Raw genomic sequence first — 18,572 nt, 5'->3', positions numbered from 1 at the left:
GAAAGGGTGGAACATAGAGGAGACCGACACAGGGAGAGGCAGGATAAAAAAAAATCAAGGTTGATTGATTTTTTATATAAGGGAAATGAACAGTATCACTCTTTTTTTTCTGAAGCTATGTCCGACAAGCGAGATTTCGTCTACAAAAAGCAGAGCGCTTACTGTCCGTAATCTGTGCCATTTAAGTTAATTTAGGAGGCTCCCACTTTTTTTAAACGACGCACCAGAGCAAGGATTGCCCTTAGGAGAGAGAGAGAGAGAGAGAGAGAGAGAGAGAGAGAGAGAGAGAGAGAGAGAGAGAGAGAGAGAGAGAGAGAGAGAGAGAGAGAGAGGGCTCTTTAATGTAAACTGGTGAGGTCAGCCCTGCTAGCGACAAGGCTTGCTACACCAGATGGTGGGTGACTACGTTGATGAGTGGTGAATATTAGACGTTAGGGTTACAGCAGGAAGAAGACAAACAAGAAGCGTTGAAAAAAAGGAAAGTAAAAACAAGAGAAATACTTTTCGTTTTGTGTCAGTGTTTACATTAACGATTCTCTTTTCAATTGCCCTTAGGACGCAAATGTTCTATCTTAGGGGCTTTGTTTAGTGATCTTCCCGCCGTTGCTTCGCATTATGAATGCTTTCATATGGAGTCAAAGTCACTAGCATTTGAGTGCAGAGGAGGCGCAGACTACTCCCACTTATGTTTGCTGCTGGGGACACAGCGTTGTTGCCCTTTAATGTCAGAGCGGCTGCTGAATGTTTCAGGGGCGCAGCCCCTCAGGGGCTGCGGCTGTCGGCGTCTCATGTCGTCGCCGTCTTATGTAGTCGTGGTATCATGTAGTCACGATACAAAAACACCGGGACACTCGTTTTCCAACGCCTCGCGCTAGAACGCTTCGGGCTTCAAAGATACGAGACTTTTACACCAAAGCTGTAAACCCCTACCGCCCGACGGTTTCATCTTCGAGGGAAAAAACGCCTAAGCTCCAAGAATACTTTATACACTGCATACTCCGCAAGTTTCACGTTATTGGAGATGGCCCGGGATTTTTTCTCCCCTATCAGATAAAATTTTCACGAAGTGCATCAAGCAGACCTTCTTGCTCATTCAGTAGTTGAAAGAAACACTTTATATTTGCTCTTCTCTTTCCCCAATACTGTTTTCTGCTCATCATTAAATGACCCGCCCTCAGTAAAAACACGTCTTCCGATCCCTGCCCAGCAGATCTTTGCTACTTGAACGTCATGTTCGAGCTCTGAACCTCAATTATGTACCTCCGCACTATCTGCACGATTTCGCTACCTTGCTATATCATTCCGCCATGACTGTATGTAGAAGGATAAATAAAGGCAGTGGCTATTTTGCCGGCAGCCGGCAGATTAGCCTGGGAGAAAAGTTGCCGGCAGTTCCTTCCCATTGGCTGGCCCAGACCACGTGATTATTCTGCCGGCACTTTTCCGCGGGGGCTATTTTGCCGGCTGCCGGAGATGTTAGCTTTAACGTTGGTGACAAGTTCTCGAGCTTTGCCGAGCTTGAGAAGAGGATAGATTGGTACTTAATCGATCTTGACCCAAATGACTCGGTCATGTGTGATTGGTGCTTGCTGTTGTACCACTTGTCGTGTGTGCGTCTCAGCAAGCAGCCGAGAGCTAAAGTTTCGCAGTGTATTTGTGAGTTGCTGTTTTGAATCTGTCTGATTGCGTTTGGTATATGAACGCAAAATCAGATGTTTTTCGACATCTGCCTCCTTTGCATATTCTATGCAGAAATATTGTTTTTACTGAAGTTCGTGTTTAAAATTTCATCATTGAAATAAACAATGGCGAATTCTAGCCATGCAGTCTTGATTTTTTGACTGATCATTCCTTATTGTGCGACTTTACTTGAGATTCTACAAAGGAAACACCAAGGAACATTCACTGTCTGTAATCAAAGTTTCAAAGTTTGCGGCGGTCTGAGTCAGTTCGACATGCCCTCCGCAATCTTTCCGACTCGTTTTTTCTATAGCATGACGTAATTCAGTACCTCGGCAAAGCTCGAAAACTTGCCCCCAACGTTAAAGTTGACATCTCCGTTGCCGGGGAATTGCCGGCAACTTTTCTCCCGGGCTAATCTGCCGGCATCCGGCAAATATAGTCCCTGCGGAAATTTGCCGGCAGCCAGCAAAATAGCCCGCGCGGAAAAGTGCCGGCAGAATAATCACGTGGTCTGGGCCAGCCAATGGCAAGGAACTGTCGGCAACTTTTCTCCCAGGCTAATCTGCCGGCTGCCGGCAAAATAGCCACTGCCATAAATAAAACCTCCCTCAGGTCGCAGCTTCGGCTGCACAAAAAACTGTTCAAGCAAAGAGACACCCATGACCTCTGAATGAAAGCAAGAAAGTAGCTGTATTTTTCGTCGAATGAGAAATAGCCCCATGTTTCGAAGCAATGGCGCCAGATCATTTTTTTCGCTGCCGATCCTTTTTATCCTGTCGGTCGTCCAGCTGAAAAATACAGTAGGGAGGAATAAGCGGAAAGTAAGAACAGCCGACCAGCATTACTCTGCCGACCGTTCTAGCCGACGCTTAGGTCCCCGCCTCCTCTGCTCTCACGTCACCCGTTGGCGTGGCGGTCGATTGTCCGAATGAACACGCTTTCCCGAGGCCGGTCGTGGGCCGGCGTTCTTTGTCCCCCCTCCGGTGGGCGTTTGTCGAAGCCTGTGAAGCGTGCGCCGTAGATCTGCCGATCTCGAGCGGTAGTGGGGCGGGAAGCGCAGGGGACACTGACCCGAAAGCACGTGCAGTGGGAGTCGCTGACCGCTGCTCCCGGGAATGGTGTATCTTTGTTATGGTCAAGAGTGAAGAATCGCTTCCTCTACTTTCTTTTTTCTCACTGGTATAAATCATAAGAAAACGCGCGTCGTTTAGCGCAGTTGAAGTGGGGGTCGCGCAGTGGCTTAACAAAGCACCTGGAGAAATGGTGCTCGGGGAAGCTGCACTGTGGCAGCTATTTCTCCGCCCGCCTTTTTCACCGCTTTATCAACGTTGGGGCAAATAAAACCTGAATTGTGAATTGTTAATTAAATTATAAATAATTACTTAACTACATGTCTGGTAATTGATTGATTGATTGATTGATTGATTGATTGATTGATTGATTGATTGATTGATTGATTGATTGATTGATTGATTGATTGATTGATTGATTGATTGATTGATTGATTGATTGATTGAAAAAATAAACAAGAGCTTGCCCCACCTTCGCGCCCACAACATAGGCCGGTATGCTTAAATTTCCGCAATTCCAAGGATACCAATCTACTATGGGTGAGTGGGATGCAAACGCAATTTAAAATCACTGGTACATAGTTTGGGGGCATTTCGAAAGGTTGTTCTGTTCTACCTGTTTCCAATGGCTACTCCCGTCGACTATAAAATTCTAGCGCGAGTAGAAGGCGTTTTCAGTTGGTAGAAAATGTTTAAATCCGACTCAGTGAGTTGAAACACCGCGCTTCGATGGAAAGTTCTAAAGGCGGATGTCCGGACGGGGCGCATTGTCGAAGCAAATTCCGCTCCTGCGGCGAAAGTTGTCTGTGCACCATTGTTACGCGGGGCTTTTTTATTGGGCTTTTATTTCAAACCATGGGGCGGCGCAAAAAGAGCACCCTAATAACGCGCGCTATGAGAAGATGCCCGAAGAACGTACATGCCATGCAACAAAGCCAACCTTAGGCGTCACCATAAAATTCTGAGGGAAAAAAAAAAGAAGAAAGGGAAGGTGTATCGCGGATGGCTTTGCTGTTCCTATGAAAAGCCTTCACGGAACCCAGGAGTTCCTACAACAGCTATTCAGTGGACGGCTGCAATTTATGACCATCGCTGGCACCCATACCACTATTTCTGTACTTTTTTTTTTAAATTAAGTTTAGAACTGTCCAGTGATCCTCCCCTTCGCGCACACGTTGGCCAAAGTATTAAAGCTGCACTCTTCATTCTAAACAAAGTGTTGAGGGTTCCCACCCATCACGTCAAGTTCTTTACTTGGTTTGGGTTAGAGCAGTTTTTTTTTTTTTTATTTCACAAGACAGCATGGTGCATCCGTGCCGTGGAAAGAAGGCGTAAAAAAGTAGACTTAGAACTGCTGCAAAACCTTTATAGACAACTGCCGTGAGCACCCGCACAAAAGCACTTGCCGCGAGTGTTTTATAAAGGTTACCATTTGGTTCAGAACGTGCACTGAACTCTGCGCGACTTCCTTTAGCGCTCCCACAGATTTGCGACTACGGAAACGATGCGAAGAAAGTACATTTCTCTGAAGTTCGTCCCCCTAGCATGTCTGGTTTTGTCCCCGTATCCTCCAGCTTCGACTTATACGCCCCACACGAAACACTGCTGTCTGGTTGATTGGGTACATTGGTTACAGCTGCCGTAGGAGACGGCCGGCTGCGCTCTCTCACGAGGTCGGGCGCAAGCTTGCGTAGTCCATTAGAGAACTCACGTCCGTTACGACAGCAGTCCGAAACAGCGTGCCCTAGATTAGGTGTACTTTGAATGCGTACTTCCGGGGCTAACTTACGTGCAGAAGCTTTGCGTCTTGCTGAGCACCCTGAAAGAACAACGGTCAGCTCTTTGAGCTGACCCGTAATCCTCCGTCAGAGGGAGGATGATTGGCGTAGCAACTGTTACACCAAAAAAAGGTTATAGGGGTAACGACTGGAGACAGGAAGCAAAGGTCATGAATAAGAAAACAAGTTCCCGTATAAGGCCTCCTTGCTTACATTAAGAGGAAAAAAATCGGTTTTGGTCGGTCAGGTGATTAGGAAGACAGGCAACGGGTTGATCACCGTAGAAACGAAGTAGCTACGGAAGCACGGGGTGAGGGCTAGAGTGGAAATTTGTAGAACAATTAGAGTGGAACAAAGGAAATTTGTTAGAGGGAGGAGATCAGAAAATTCAGGGCAAAAATATTAGAAGCACTCGGGATAGCAGCTTCTGGGAGCCTATGGGCGATGCCTTAACCGTGCGGTGGACATCTGCAGGCTAATAATTATCGATAGTAGTACATGCGCATTAGTCGCGTAACGGCGTCTAAGGACAAACGTCTGTCAATTTGTGTGTTTAAAATAGCGATGAAGTGGGTGTGAGGCACATTAAAAACAGCTAATCGATAGGTGTAAACGCTTCTCCGTTTAAATTTGAACATTATGGGTGGAAATGAATATGCTAATGCGTACATGTCGCCAGGAGCCTCGAAGTAAGACCCTTGCAGCGGCGAGGGCAGTGAGGGTCCAGACGAATACCAGAGAACCGGTGAACCACCCCCTCTCACGAGTGATCTGAGGTTAACGTTACGCGCAGAATCACTGGACATCGTCACCCGGGAGGGGCGTACGCTATGACTTGTCTTCCTCGTTCCGAGTAGGTGTTGCCACGGTTAGGGCGAACGCTGGAATTTTTTTTTTTTTTTGCCAATTTTGGCTGATCTCCTTACGTGGGTATACTCGGCTTGACAAACGTGCTCTTGGGACGCTGGGCGGTCACCGCGCGGCATGCCCACACGAGCGCACGGCATTTTCTTGACTTTCTAAACTGCCGGGCAGTCGCCGCCATCTTGGCCAGTCTCCCTAAGTGTGTATGCTTGGCTTGACAAACGTGCGCAGAAGACCGCTGGAAGGTCTTCGCGAAGCACGCACACACGAGCGCTAGGCATTTTCTTGGTTTTGTTAACTGCAGGGCGGTCGCCGCGAAGCCCGCGCTCACGTGCTCGCGCTCGGCATTTTCTTCGTATTTTTAACTGCGGACACGAAAAATTACGATTTGCTAAACACCTTCGTTGTTAAAACAAAGCTTAACCCACGGCCCTCCCCTATACAGATAGTTCTATGGCTGTCAAGGTTTAATCCTTGAGAGCTATAGAACTTTCAGAGTAGACATTTGGGGCACTTTTTCTCTCACCCTTTCTCTTTGTGCGTAGTTTAAATGGCTTAAATTTTATCACACCTAAATTTTAATGCTTCGAGCCACCTTTTCCCCCACTATTTAAGCAGGCCCCACACATCAGAAAGGCATACGCAACAACGGTTTCACGAGCCTCGCCATAGGCGCCCTTATCGGCGCGGACTGTCCCCCGCGTGGAGTGCGTGCGAACATAATTAATCCGTTCGCTGGCCCCTTATTTGCACCCCTCGCTCGGTTTCCGTTCGAGTCCGCAACCCACTTCAGCCACGGCTGCACCTCGCGACGGGTGTGCGCGTGTGAGAGGCGAATATTGCGCCCTCCGCGCTTGAGAGAACACATCTGGTGTGACCATCGGCGCACTGTGCTTACCGGTCTGTTAGGTCGCGTGCGTATAGCTCCTTTCTACCCAAAAGGAGGGGCTTGAAAATAACTGTTCTCATTTCGCTTCTTTCACAGCATGCACGTTGCCGCTATTAATGGGCGTTAATTTCTTCCGTTACGAGCTGCGGAAAACCCGGTGCTTTCACAGTGTTAGATACTGGTGTGCCTATAGCAGGCCGGGTAGAATATCGAATCTTTACTTCGTAGACACACCAAAATGGAACACTTTTTTCTTTGGCAAGTTGGCAATGTCTTAAAGACTTGTGTTTAACGACACAGAATAAATATAATAAAAGAAGTAGACACACACAGAGGCGGCCGTCAATGCCGTCTTTTTACTTGCCTTGGCCTTTATTGCGGCTACAATATGTCCCTAAGCGAAATGTTCAGGGCTTTTGATCCAAACTATGATAGATATTAAGGTCTTCATTCAAAGTGCAGCCTTCAGTTATCTCCAAAGCCACGACTACCGTCCACACGAATAAGCATGAAGAGCACTTTTACTTATATCCATTCTTAGACATTGGTCAGTGACGACGCCCAAGAATATTGAATAACTTGCACTTCTTTTTTTCTGGATACACACTTGAATCCCTTGTTACACGCAGCATCACACGTGTAGACATCTTCCTTCTGCTATACTTCAACTGCAGGAGAACTTTGTGAAACACTAAACAACCTCAGTGCAGTTACTGAGCCGTTGGAATATGCTGGAGGAGGCTTCCACGGGGGCCGAAATACGACCCACAAAACTCAAATTTTCTGGATATTGGGAAAACAACGAACAGGTAAAATCGTAGTAAGATGTTGTACATACGGTCAGCCTTTACCGCGAAAACTCAATTTGCGCGAGAGCTTTGTATTAACCCCAAGAAATTTGTGTGCTTAGTCACCGAATGCTGAAGCCCTTGGCGAGCTTCTAATGGCTTGGTTTAATACCGATCACGGTAGAATCACCCTATTGATTTGGTAGTGTAAAGAAAACGAACGCTTCGGTGGCAATGTACCAAAGTAATTACGCAGTACAGTGGGGACATTTAGAAAAACCTGAAATTCCAAGCCAATAAGAAACGTTTAGGAGCTCCCAAATGGACATTATTGGAAAAGCCATTCTGCTATACACCGTGATACTTTGATGTCGACTTCATATACAAATAAATGCAAGACTGAGAAAACATTTTTCTAAGGAGGATATAAGTAGTCTGATAGAAATGTGTGAAGACTTGGCGTCTTTTATTAAATCCCTGCATATGACCCCATGCCTCCCTCTTAAGCGCTCGGTATATACACCGAGCCCTTTTAGAGTGTCTCTCACAGCTGTACACAGTTGCATTACTGGGACAACATTATATTACAGGTAATATGGCCGCTCTAATTCACGTACGGCGTTCACGTATTAATTTTCCCTCGATTTAAAGATGCTTCAAGCTGATATCGTGCTAGTCTACTACACGAACATTTGCTTTAAAATTTTAACCTTGTGCCTTTTTACCTGTAGGGCGTGAGCGGAGTACGCTGTATACAGTAAACCACCAAAATACACCGCAAAATGTTGTGAAACTTGTCGGGATACTCCTTTGAGGTGTAGAGCACTGTATGATGCCTCAACTATCCAGAGGCAGGGTATCCGTGGCGGCGGGCCTCTATGCGCCAATACCATTGACGCAGACTCGTTTAGAAGTGTTGGGACGTTCCCTCCGTGGGCATATCGAACTAATCGAACCCTCAGTCGCACGATTCCCATTCTGAAAGTAATCACAGTTCCTGTCTTCATTCGTTGATCCTCCGTTATATATAACTGAATAAAATTAAGCGGCATAAAATAAAGGGTAGTACACCGCGTGCAACCTCTCATTCATATATCCCACCCTGCCCTGCTTACTCGCAGACAGCGAGGGCGTGGCGTTCTAATTTCATTACCCAACTATTCCCACCGACAAGAAAGCACTGCCGATGACTGCCTTTAAAAGTATGACGCCACAGTTCGCCGCAGCTCCTGATTGGCACGTTGTTCCACACTGTCGCGCCTCATGCGGGCCACCAAAGACCGTTTCCGCTGCGCTCTTTCCGAAACCGTTTGTTTCCCGCGCGCCTTTGCCACTTCGTCTGGATTCGGGACGGCCCGGCGCAAGTTTTCGAACACCGGTTGGGTCAAAACGCGCCGCGTCGGGGGACACGTCAGGGAATTAGTATCGCAATCGTAGCGGGTACTCACCGACAGCGTGCAGGTAGCAGGCGGGTACGACGAGTTGCCTGAGAGCCGAGCTTCCCTGCCGCGCCGCCCGGGCAGACATCTTGAATACACTGGCGGGCGGCGCCACTCGGTCGCACATGTTGAGCCATCTGGTGGGGGGAAAGGGAAACTCCCCGCGCCCTCTCCCTCCAGACGCCGAGTAGCGGGGAGCCGCTTTGGGGGCGCGCCTGCGTCGGCGTGGCCCCGCGCACTACTTTTTCCAATCACTCCCCAAATTCTCTTTCTCCCTTTTCCCGTGTCATTTCTCCCTCCCCGAGCGGCAAGTTGGCGTTTCCCTTCCCTGCCCTTTCGGAGTGCTGTTTTTACTGCGGCGTTCGCTGTGATCGGCGGCGCACGATACATTTTGGGGAAGCTGCGATTTGCATAGCCTGACCCGGCTTGTGAAAATAAACATCAGACATAACGGATGAGGCCGCTGTGTGGGTGGGGAAGTTGCCGCCAGACTAGGGAGCGACGGAGGTCACCGGGTCTGGGGGACTCTGGCGCCCTATGCGATCGGTCAAAGTTTACGCTGTTGGGTAATCGCTGTGAACGAATTCTCCGTGATCAGCATATCTCGTTTTGGTTTTTGAGTCTGCGTGCTTACTATGAACGCTATAATAAATGAAATCAGAGAAACGTACAGCTGTTGCCGCTAGTAGCTGTTGCCGCTTCGAGCCAGTATTTCATGCACATTCCTTATTCTGAGAATTCAAGAGATGAATTAAAAGTACGAGCCAATCGAATTTTATGATCGGATTATTTATTTATTTATTTATTTATTTATTTATTTATTTATTTATTTATTTATTTATTTATTTATACAGGTACCTACATCGGCCTCATGGGCATTATTGTAGGGGGAGAACACGCAAAGGAAAATAGTACAGTTGATGTAACAATGAAAATGTTTGCGCGTAAAAGGCTGTATGGTTGAAACAACAAAGTGTTGATTTACACTTTCATAAATAAGGCATCACATTGTAAATACGAAGCAAAAACGCAAAAAGAGAAGAGTGCTATCGGTTAGACAGGGCAATAAAAAAATACAAGTACGGAACGCATCAAAATAATACAGTAATGATTAGTTCCAAAAAAATGTGCAAATTTCTAACAAAAGATGAGGGATGCGCAGAGACAATTTCCTCTGGCAAGCCGTTCCACTCATGCGTGGTTCTTAGAAAAAAAAGGCGTATTTGAATACGTTCATCCTGGACGGGTATTCACGCAGTTTTGAAGAATGGTCAGGACGGGGTGACACATAGGTAGATTGTCTTATATACTCTTCCTTGTCGATGCCTGTTCTGTTCATGAACGTGCTGTAAAATAGGGACAGTTTTGGGTATTTTCGCCGGTCTACTAGCAGAGGCCATTGTAATCCTGAACGAATGTCGGCTGATCTTACGGTGAAGTTTTAATTGCTTGCCACAAAGCATGCTGCTCGTGTTTGTACAGGCTCTAGGGCTTCTATATTTGCTTTTGTTGAGGAGTCCCAGGCAGTGCAAGCATATTCTAATATGGGACGCACATTGGACACCTATACTGTTTCTTTCCACTTAGTTGGTGCCTGTCTAAAATTGCACCTAAAAAATTAGCACGCGACTAGCCTTTAATGTTAAGTAATGAATATGAGCATTCCAAGACAGGTTGCCAGAAAAAATTATCCCTAGATATTTATATTCTGTCGCAACAGGCAAGGCAGCTCCGGCCATGACCTAATTTGAAATCCGAGGCTGTTTTCTTGTTCGTAAATCTCACCAATTTACACTTCGACAGATTTAATGTCATTCTCCATGAATTACACAAAGAAACTACAGAATTCAGGTCATTGTGAAATTGAACGGTGTCCGCTTCACAGGTAATCTTACCGTAAATGCAGCAATCATCAGCGTACAAACAAACACGGCTAGAGATATTCTCGGAGATATCATTTATAAAAATGAGAATAAGCCGGCGCCCTAAAACAGACCCTTGCGGCACTCTTGACAATACACCGACGCTTGATGAGCACACACCGTCAAGAATCACGCACTGCTGTCTTTCAGAAAGGTACGCTTCGATACACAAGAGAAGGACATTTGGTATGCCAAGACAACGAAAATTTTGCAACAACACATGTGACACGGAATCAAATGCCTTCTGGAAATCCAGAAATATGCAGTCAACCTGAAGGCATAAGTTAATAGAAGCTGCAATGTCGTGCGTAAACTCCACCAGTTGTGTATCGCACGAAAAACCCGCCGTGAAACCGTGTTGCAATGGGGAAAAGAGTTATTATTTTGTAGATGATTCATTAAGTTTGTGCAAATGATATGTTCGAGTGTCTTGCAGCACACGCTTGTCAAAGAAATAGGCCTGTAGTTACACTTCTTTGTTTTATCCCCGCTTTTATGTACTGGAGTTACGTTGGCATTTTCCAGTCAGCTCGTAAAACGCATTGTTCAAGCGACGTTTTGCAAATGAGTGTCAAAAAAGAAGGCGATAGACATTGCGCAGTTTTTCAAGACGAAGTTTTGCAAGATATACAATCAGGACCAGGAGCAGAGTGAATATTTATTTTTTTCAACAAGAGCATGACGCCGCGTTCGGAAATTTATATCTCGTTAATTTGCGGGAGCGCGCCAACATTCTCGCATACACTACGAGTGTTAACTGCCTGCGAGAACACAGGCTGAAAGTATGTAATAAAACCTTCAGCTTTGGCTTCCGTGTTAGACTCGTAAAATTTATCCCGACCATGATGTCAGGAATAGTGGATCTAGAATTATTCCATTTTTCCGTTATTTCAACCCTTTCTCAGGGTTGCTTTTAAGTTTCTCGCCTAGATCGCAAAGGTACATTTCTTGTGCTCTGCGAATAGCTTTTGTCACCATTTTGCCTATCTCCTTAATTTTTGAAAGCACCGCAGGATTAGGCACGCGGCAATACATACTTTCGATACAACGGATTCTTTCTATTTATCTATGATCGGAGTTCCCTACTGAGCCATGGCTGATCATTGCGTGACTTGGCCGAAATGATACGCGAAGGATTGAAAGTTTGGGTCAAGGAAAATATCTTTGTTTTGAAGAAATTCCACTGTGCATTCATGTCTAACGATAAACTATTTGAACTCAGGAAAAAATACATCTAGTTCGCGCGACAGTGATGTGTAGTCGCCTTTTTCATAAAATAACACTTTGCGGGGTGCCTCAGCGCGGCGGTTTTTAGCACTACAAGACATTTTAGTGACAACAACGGCATGGTCGCTGATGGATTGTGACAACAGAGGATACAGGATGCGGTTCACTGCAGAAAAATAAATCAAGTACGTTTTCACTGTCACCACCTATTCCTGTTGGCATTTCCACAAATTGAAATAATGAGGGGGCATTAATCATCTCCCTAAAGACAGGATATAGAAAAGACGTTGTGCTTAACACGGGTTTAAAGGACTTCCATTCTACATTGGGGAAGTTAAAATCACCTCCGAGAATTAAGTGCGTTGTTGGCCAACCTAATAAAACAATGCTCAACTTTAAGAGATGGTGGGCCGTTCTTAAACAGGGTGGCCTATAAAAGGAGCCAATGGCAACGGGAGAACCATTTTGTAGCAACATTTTCACCAGACAGTTTCGCACGAGTCGGTTTCGACGCTTATAGAATTGCTAGCTATGCTATCATGAACGAGAACAAATACACCACCACCATGGCAATTACGGTCTTTCCTATATACGGTATAGCCAGAGGGAAACATTTCACTGCCGCTGATTGTGTTTTCGAGCCATGATTCTGTACCAGTGACTACGTGCGGATTTGTTAATTCTGTCAACGAAGTGAATGCTGTAGTTTTATTTTTGAGGCTTTTGCAGTTTACTGCAATACAGACGTGTTTGCTGGATGATGTCTTTTTATGGTAAGCTGCATTCGGTAGTGGCTATGGAGTATTCCTGGTCACGGTGTCGGTTTCAGCGTTATATACAAAGGTTTGGTTGCCTATTTTTAGTTCATTAAATCGCAACTTGTAGTCTGCTCCACGGTCTTTGGCGTGCTGAATCAGCTTCTTCCTTCCCAGTCGAACTTTACTGGAATAATCCTCCCTTAACGCAAACTCAGTTCCTTTCAGCTTTGCGGCAACAGAAAGTACGCGTTCTCTTATGTTTTCCTTGCTGACAGGAAGCTACTGCGTGACGTAAATCTCGAGATGACACATCATGAATAAGTCTATGGGTATCGGTTTCTTTGAGGACTCACTTCTTGGCGGCAACTCGTCTGCTCGTGCGCATATTTTGGTCGGGTGTGTTTGCGGCGCTGCAGGGATATGTCACTCCTGGTGTTGACCTGCGCATGTAGGCCCAGGATCTTTATTCTAAGGCTTGTAGTTATGGCCTGGCTGTCGGGGACAATTGGAATGTTGCCCTTGATGGATCGTTTCGCCCGAGGGCAGACGACAAGACGCCGCAAATTGTAGTCGCACGCTGTAGGCCACAGTATTGAGAATAACGGTGTATCCCATCCGTTGCTGTCGGAGCGTCTCGGATTTCTCCAAGAGAATCCGTCCCCATCTATAAGGTGTGCAATGGTGTGCAGAGCGTAGCCAGATTAAGTATGTCGGCCAACCTTTCAGGGACGTTCAGGAAGGGCAGGTTGAATAGTAACGGAGAGAGCACCAACCCCTAAGAAACATTTTCTAAGAAAACTGCGCGCAAACTACACGCAGCTTTTCTTCTTAAATAAGCAACATCACCAAGCCGCAACAAAATGCTGTACGGAACCTTTAGGGGTGCCGCCGACACGAAGTCGGGTGCCATCGGTTGTAATTGTGCCTGTCTTGTGTGCGGCCGTACGATCGGATATGCAGACTCGGATGTATGCATAAGGCATTATCCCGCAGTTAGTAAGGATAACGGAACCTGAATACTATTTTGAGTAACGTTGTCAAAGGCCCCCTTGAGGTCGAAGGCCAAAATGTCTATTGGAGTACTTTGGGTGGCCTGTTTAAGGACCAGTTCTTTAAGCAGCAGGAGTATGTACTCTGTGCTGAGGTGAGGCCTAGCTGAAGCCTAACGTGGACGTGGGCATGAATTCAGTGCCATCTATATGTTTCCATAACAACCCAATGACAATTGATTCAATCACCTTTTCCACGCAAGACGTAAGATTTGCCCCGTTTGTGAATAAATCACATCTCTGCTGCTTTCTATAAGTGCGGCACGGTTAGTGTTAAGGTGTTTCAAGAGAGGGGCAGAGAATCGTCCCCCGTATTATTCAAAAGTTCATATATTTATCCTTTTACGTGCACAAAGCTAGCTCTTGCCCCCTCCCCATGCAAAGGTGCCACATTAGAGCTGTACTACCGCACTCGGATACTGCTTTGGCGACCCGGTTTAACATCCCATATAAATCCAAATGTGTTCGCTATTTTCTCTTTATAGCGGCGGCCATTTTGCTTCCATTCGTGTTGACGACGACGGCTACCACTTTTCGCGTTTCGTGAGACATATAGGGCCTCAATAAATAGACACAGTCTCAATATATTAACGCAGCCAACTTCCACGTAGGCCACCTGCACTCACATCCCGGAATGTAGATGTATGACAGTGACGAAGATGTGATGCAATACTGCATTGCTTTGAGTGAGGCGTTTCGAGCATGGTCATTCTTGTGCTTAGAAACTTGAGAAAATCTGCCTCCACAGCCTCCCATAAATACCTGAAACTAGGCGAAATCGGAAGCTAAACGCTTAAGGCGTCACTTGATGTACGGAGAGCCTCCTTTGCCGACCGGTCTCTATCGCTCCAGACCACAGGGTAACCACATATGAAACCGCATGGCCGTATATCAAGCGACGCCTTCGAGTATTCGTTTTCTGGGTGCTTGAAAAATATTGCTGATGTTTCACGCAGCGAGCATCCTAACGAGAAAGGCTAAGATCAGGGAAAGTTTATTGCAGAGCTCTTGCATAGCGTAGAACCGCCCCTGAACGGTACCCGGTATAAAACCAGCACCACGGCGCATGCGTGGAGGGGTAGACCTGGCTGCGCGCATGCGTGGTTCTCCCGACTGTGTACCCAGAGTGATACCATGACCATTTCTGCGCTATGCTATAACTGTTTATTCTATAGCACGGCTACGGAACCAAGCGCAAATGGTTAATCTGCAGAATGGCCGAATGCATGCGGACGGAAGCACTTGGGGCTCCTGCGCAAGCGGTCTAGCTGACACGGTGACTAAACGCTAGACGTGCAGTTAGAACCCCTCACCAAAACTTATTAGCAAAGTGTGTCAGGTTCTATAGCTCGGTTACAAGCAGTTACTGCGGCTATTATTGGCTCCACAAAAACATTTTTCCCTTGTCAATAATTTATTGTGCAGCAGAGTTAACCATAAATTAGGCTATTTAAACTACAGCCACCTAAAATATTATTCCGAAGAATGTAACCAAGTTTTTATAGCTTCAGCCTGGTATGCGGAACACCACGCACACGCTAAGCGTCCTCTCATCCTGCAAGCTTTCCATTGCCTTTTCACCGGACGCTCCGTCCATATAATTGACGAATGCACCGTGCCTGTCGTGCGGGAACTGAAGAACGAGACCGCACAAAGACGGATAGTGGCATAAATCGGTAGGGGTGGCCCGTCGGTGACCTTGGCTCCAAGCTGATGGCGATGCTGGTGTCTTCAAAGACGCGTTTGTACTCTCTGATGTGTACCAGTGGGACCGGTTGCCGAAATCTCGGTTAATAAGACCAGGGGAGGAATCCAGGGCCCGGCTGTTGGGCTTGACGAGGTCCATTCCAAAGCATTGGCGAGATGTTATGTTGATCCAGGGAGTAACGTCAGGGGGGCCCACCCGTGATGTTTGGTGTAGCGTCCTCGCTGCAAGTATCGTTTTCTTCGGCCAAGTGAACTGATGTTGACGAGACGACTGCGGAACGAAGTTGATGGAAGCAAGCACTGGGTTGGTTCTGGTGATTATGATGATACTGCGTTCTGGCTCGTGCAACTTCTTTATCATTCGCATTCAGCAAATATGATAATCCATTCTTTCATAAATGCGAGCCTGGAGCCAATTACAGCAGAAGATTGAATGTCTTCACGCTGACCAATTACGCTGAGTTTGAAACTTGGACGATGTTATTCTCCCTCCTTTCAACGGAAAGTCCTGGACGCGTTACATGACTATCTTCTGAAAGATTACAGCCCCCCTTATGCGTACAGTCCTCGCTACATCCAATGCCCCTATATATGACGCTATCTGTTTTTTTCTCCTTCCCTCTGCTACCCTTTTTACTAATCATCTATCTTGTCCCCATTACCCTTCCTGCAGAGTAGCATGTCGACGTACGCATGATGGCAAACCCCTCTGCATTTCCTTTTTCAATAAAGAACTTCTTCCTCACAAGCCTGAAACTTTCGATCCAGCTATGCAGAACGTTGATTAAAGCGAGGTGACAGGTTGTACCTGGCATTTAAATAAACCCAAATGATACCAAATCACCCATATTCGCACAAAATGCTTTCACGTGATTATAGAGAACATTTTTATGTTAACAAAGTGCCAGTGACGTTTCACCGTCTGAACGCAGGGCAGGTTACGCGCACGCGTGCCGAAAGCGTTGTGTATGACTTGATTACACGTTTTTAATGCACTTTTGCAACCATGAAATATCGTTAAAAAGCACTATACATTTGTAGGCAGGGCCGGCCGTCGCAAAACAAGGCGGGCCGCCAGCGCCAACAAATGCTGCACGGCGCCTGTGGCCAACAGGCCAAGGCCGCGGAGAAAGGAGACGCAGACACCATGCTGTAGTTCGAGCCTGGAAGACAATTTCGTTCTCTTCTTCCTCTAACCACGTAACAGCATGCCGATAACGATGTTGCTGTTTCGGATGCTGCTACAGATGGCAGCTCCCTTCTAGAGCACAGGTTGAAGTGAGAGATCAAAAGTGTTGAAAATCGACATCAGCTATATACACAACTGCATAAATACGTTAACTATGTGCAAGTGAGATGAAAGAAGAAAGTGCTATAAATCTGCACAAATATGTACAAACGATGTCCTTGTCAGTGGAGATCGGTATGTCCAATGCTCATGCCCAGTCGGGGTCTTTGCAGCACCGGTAGCCACAGGGCGAGTTCCGGAAGTCTGGGCTGGGAGTGCGGCAGAAGTCGGGTTGCTTGACGGATTATGCTGTTACGCGAATTCCGGAGGCCGTAGTGCATAAGTGTGAACAGGGACTCTCACATGAGTTGGAGGGAAAATGATGATGCGGGTACGCACTCGAGAGTCGGCACGTGGATGGAGAAGACTGGGTTTGAGATGGTGCCGATGTCGAACGTGGATTCGTTTTGAAGCAGATAGGGACATGGTGATTGAGTGACGGCACGGTGGTCGACCATGGTGTCGACACCACGCACGGCGCTTGGTACGTCGTGCCATCTCAGAGCCAAAGCGAATGCCTTCTTCGTGCCACAGGGCTCAAGGATTTCGGCGAACCTCGCATGGGCAACGTGTGGCTGAGACGCTGGGCATTGGAGACCACGCTGGCCGATGCGAAAAAAAATGGCGCAATCTCTACGCTGGCTTCTAGCAGTTGAAGAGGAATTGGGGTCAGGATCGCCAGAGGCACACGAAAGTGCTTCAGGTAAGGGAACTGGAGCTGAGCAATGCAAATGTGTTGGTTCGTTTGGCGGTTCAAGGAGTCCGGGAATTGTCAGAGACACTGTGGAGTCCACAGCAAAAGTGGACAAGGGCTGTGCAGTTTCAGGAGCAGAAGCTGAAGATGGGTGAGCGCGAAATGAATGATGCATGGTTGTGTCAAGGAGACGCTCGTGGGAGTATCACTTCCGTGCAGTGGAATAGGCGTCTCTATTTTGGCCTGGACAGAAGGAGTCTCGAGGTTCTTACAAGTCATGGTGATTGGCAGCGACTGAGAGGACGCGAGAGCAGGCGTCTTTAAGGACGCTGCAGGAATTTGGTCCCAATGGTGCCGCGCGGGGTTGGGTAAATACCTCGCACGGGAGAGCCTGGCACGTGATGCTGTGCCGTGTGGCTTGGCTAAAGAAGCCGCGGATGTAAAAATGGCTCTCCATGAGCGCGAACCACAGCTCCGGGTCCTTGGGGTTGAAAGGCGGCATGGGAGGAAATGCAGAACATGGCGGCTCGATAGAGAAACCGTGCTGATAGCCCGGCAGCGAAGTCATGATGATTGCGTTGAGTTCGGCGTCTCCCGGTCTCCAATTTTGTAGGCAGGGCCGGCCGTCGCGTAACGAGGAGGGCCACTCACGCCCACAAATGCTGCACAGCACCTACGGCCGACGGGTCAGGGACGCGGAGAAAGGAGACGCAGACACAGGGCTGGAGTCCGAGCCTGGAAGACTACTTCGTTTTCTTCTTCCTCCAACCACAAAACAGCATACCGATAATGATGGTGCTGTCGCGGATGCTGTTACACATTCCTCCTTAGAAAGCGTTGTTCAATACCCCTCCGCGGGTATATTCCTCTCTCTTTGTGTAACACTTTCTTAGGCTTAGAAGAACGCATACGGGATACAGAGTACAGTCCGAGATTTCTTGTCGTCGAGCCTCGTAATGCTTACGATGTAATTGGTTCGCTCATTAATGGGTTGCATAGTATGTGCTGCAGCAGCGTCTCGAGTAACCAGCTCTGCAGCCGCATACCTTCCTGTTTATGAAGCGTTGCTTAACACTCCTATAGGAGGGTACGGACGTCAGTACGTATTATCAGGATAGGTTGTAGCTGGGTTATTTATCGGTACGTTCATAGATTGACCAGCACTAAGATTGTACAGAGTGGAACGTTCAAACAGGGCGCCCGTTTTGGTTACGCGAGACTGTATCCTGTCTTAGCGCTGTTCAGTTTATGCAGTGTTATGCATGTGTCAATTTCGTAAAGAACAGCATCGACATTCGGGCATGCACCGGAGCTTCGGAGCTTACGCCTAATGTATTGCTTCTTAATCCCGCACATATGCATATTCCAAGAGCCCAATTACACTCTATGGAAAGCGTACGGACCGTCTCCTATACG

General features: G+C 47.1%; 1 protein-coding gene across 1 annotated transcript in view; it reads right to left on the bottom strand.

Moving 5' to 3' along the window:
- Window positions 1-8,773, bottom strand: part of LOC144151524 (uncharacterized) — a 65,271-nt gene extending 56,498 nt beyond the window's left edge. The window contains exon 1 of the mRNA XM_077682607.1: window positions 8,521-8,773. Within this exon, the coding sequence (XP_077538733.1) occupies window positions 8,521-8,638 (118 nt within the window). The 5' untranslated portion in view covers window positions 8,639-8,773. The remainder of the gene's footprint in view (window positions 1-8,520) is intronic.
- Window positions 8,774-18,572: the final 9,799 nt, after the last annotated feature.

This window comes from Haemaphysalis longicornis, unplaced genomic scaffold (genome assembly GCF_048455015.1).
Source record: "Haemaphysalis longicornis isolate Haplotype H1 unplaced genomic scaffold, Haemaphysalis longicornis Haplotype H1 scaffold_9, whole genome shotgun sequence".
Classification (NCBI taxonomy): Eukaryota; Metazoa; Arthropoda; class Arachnida; order Ixodida; family Ixodidae; genus Haemaphysalis; species Haemaphysalis longicornis.
The sequence above is the reverse complement of the archived record's forward strand: the minus strand, read 5'-3'. Positions and strand labels throughout refer to the sequence as shown.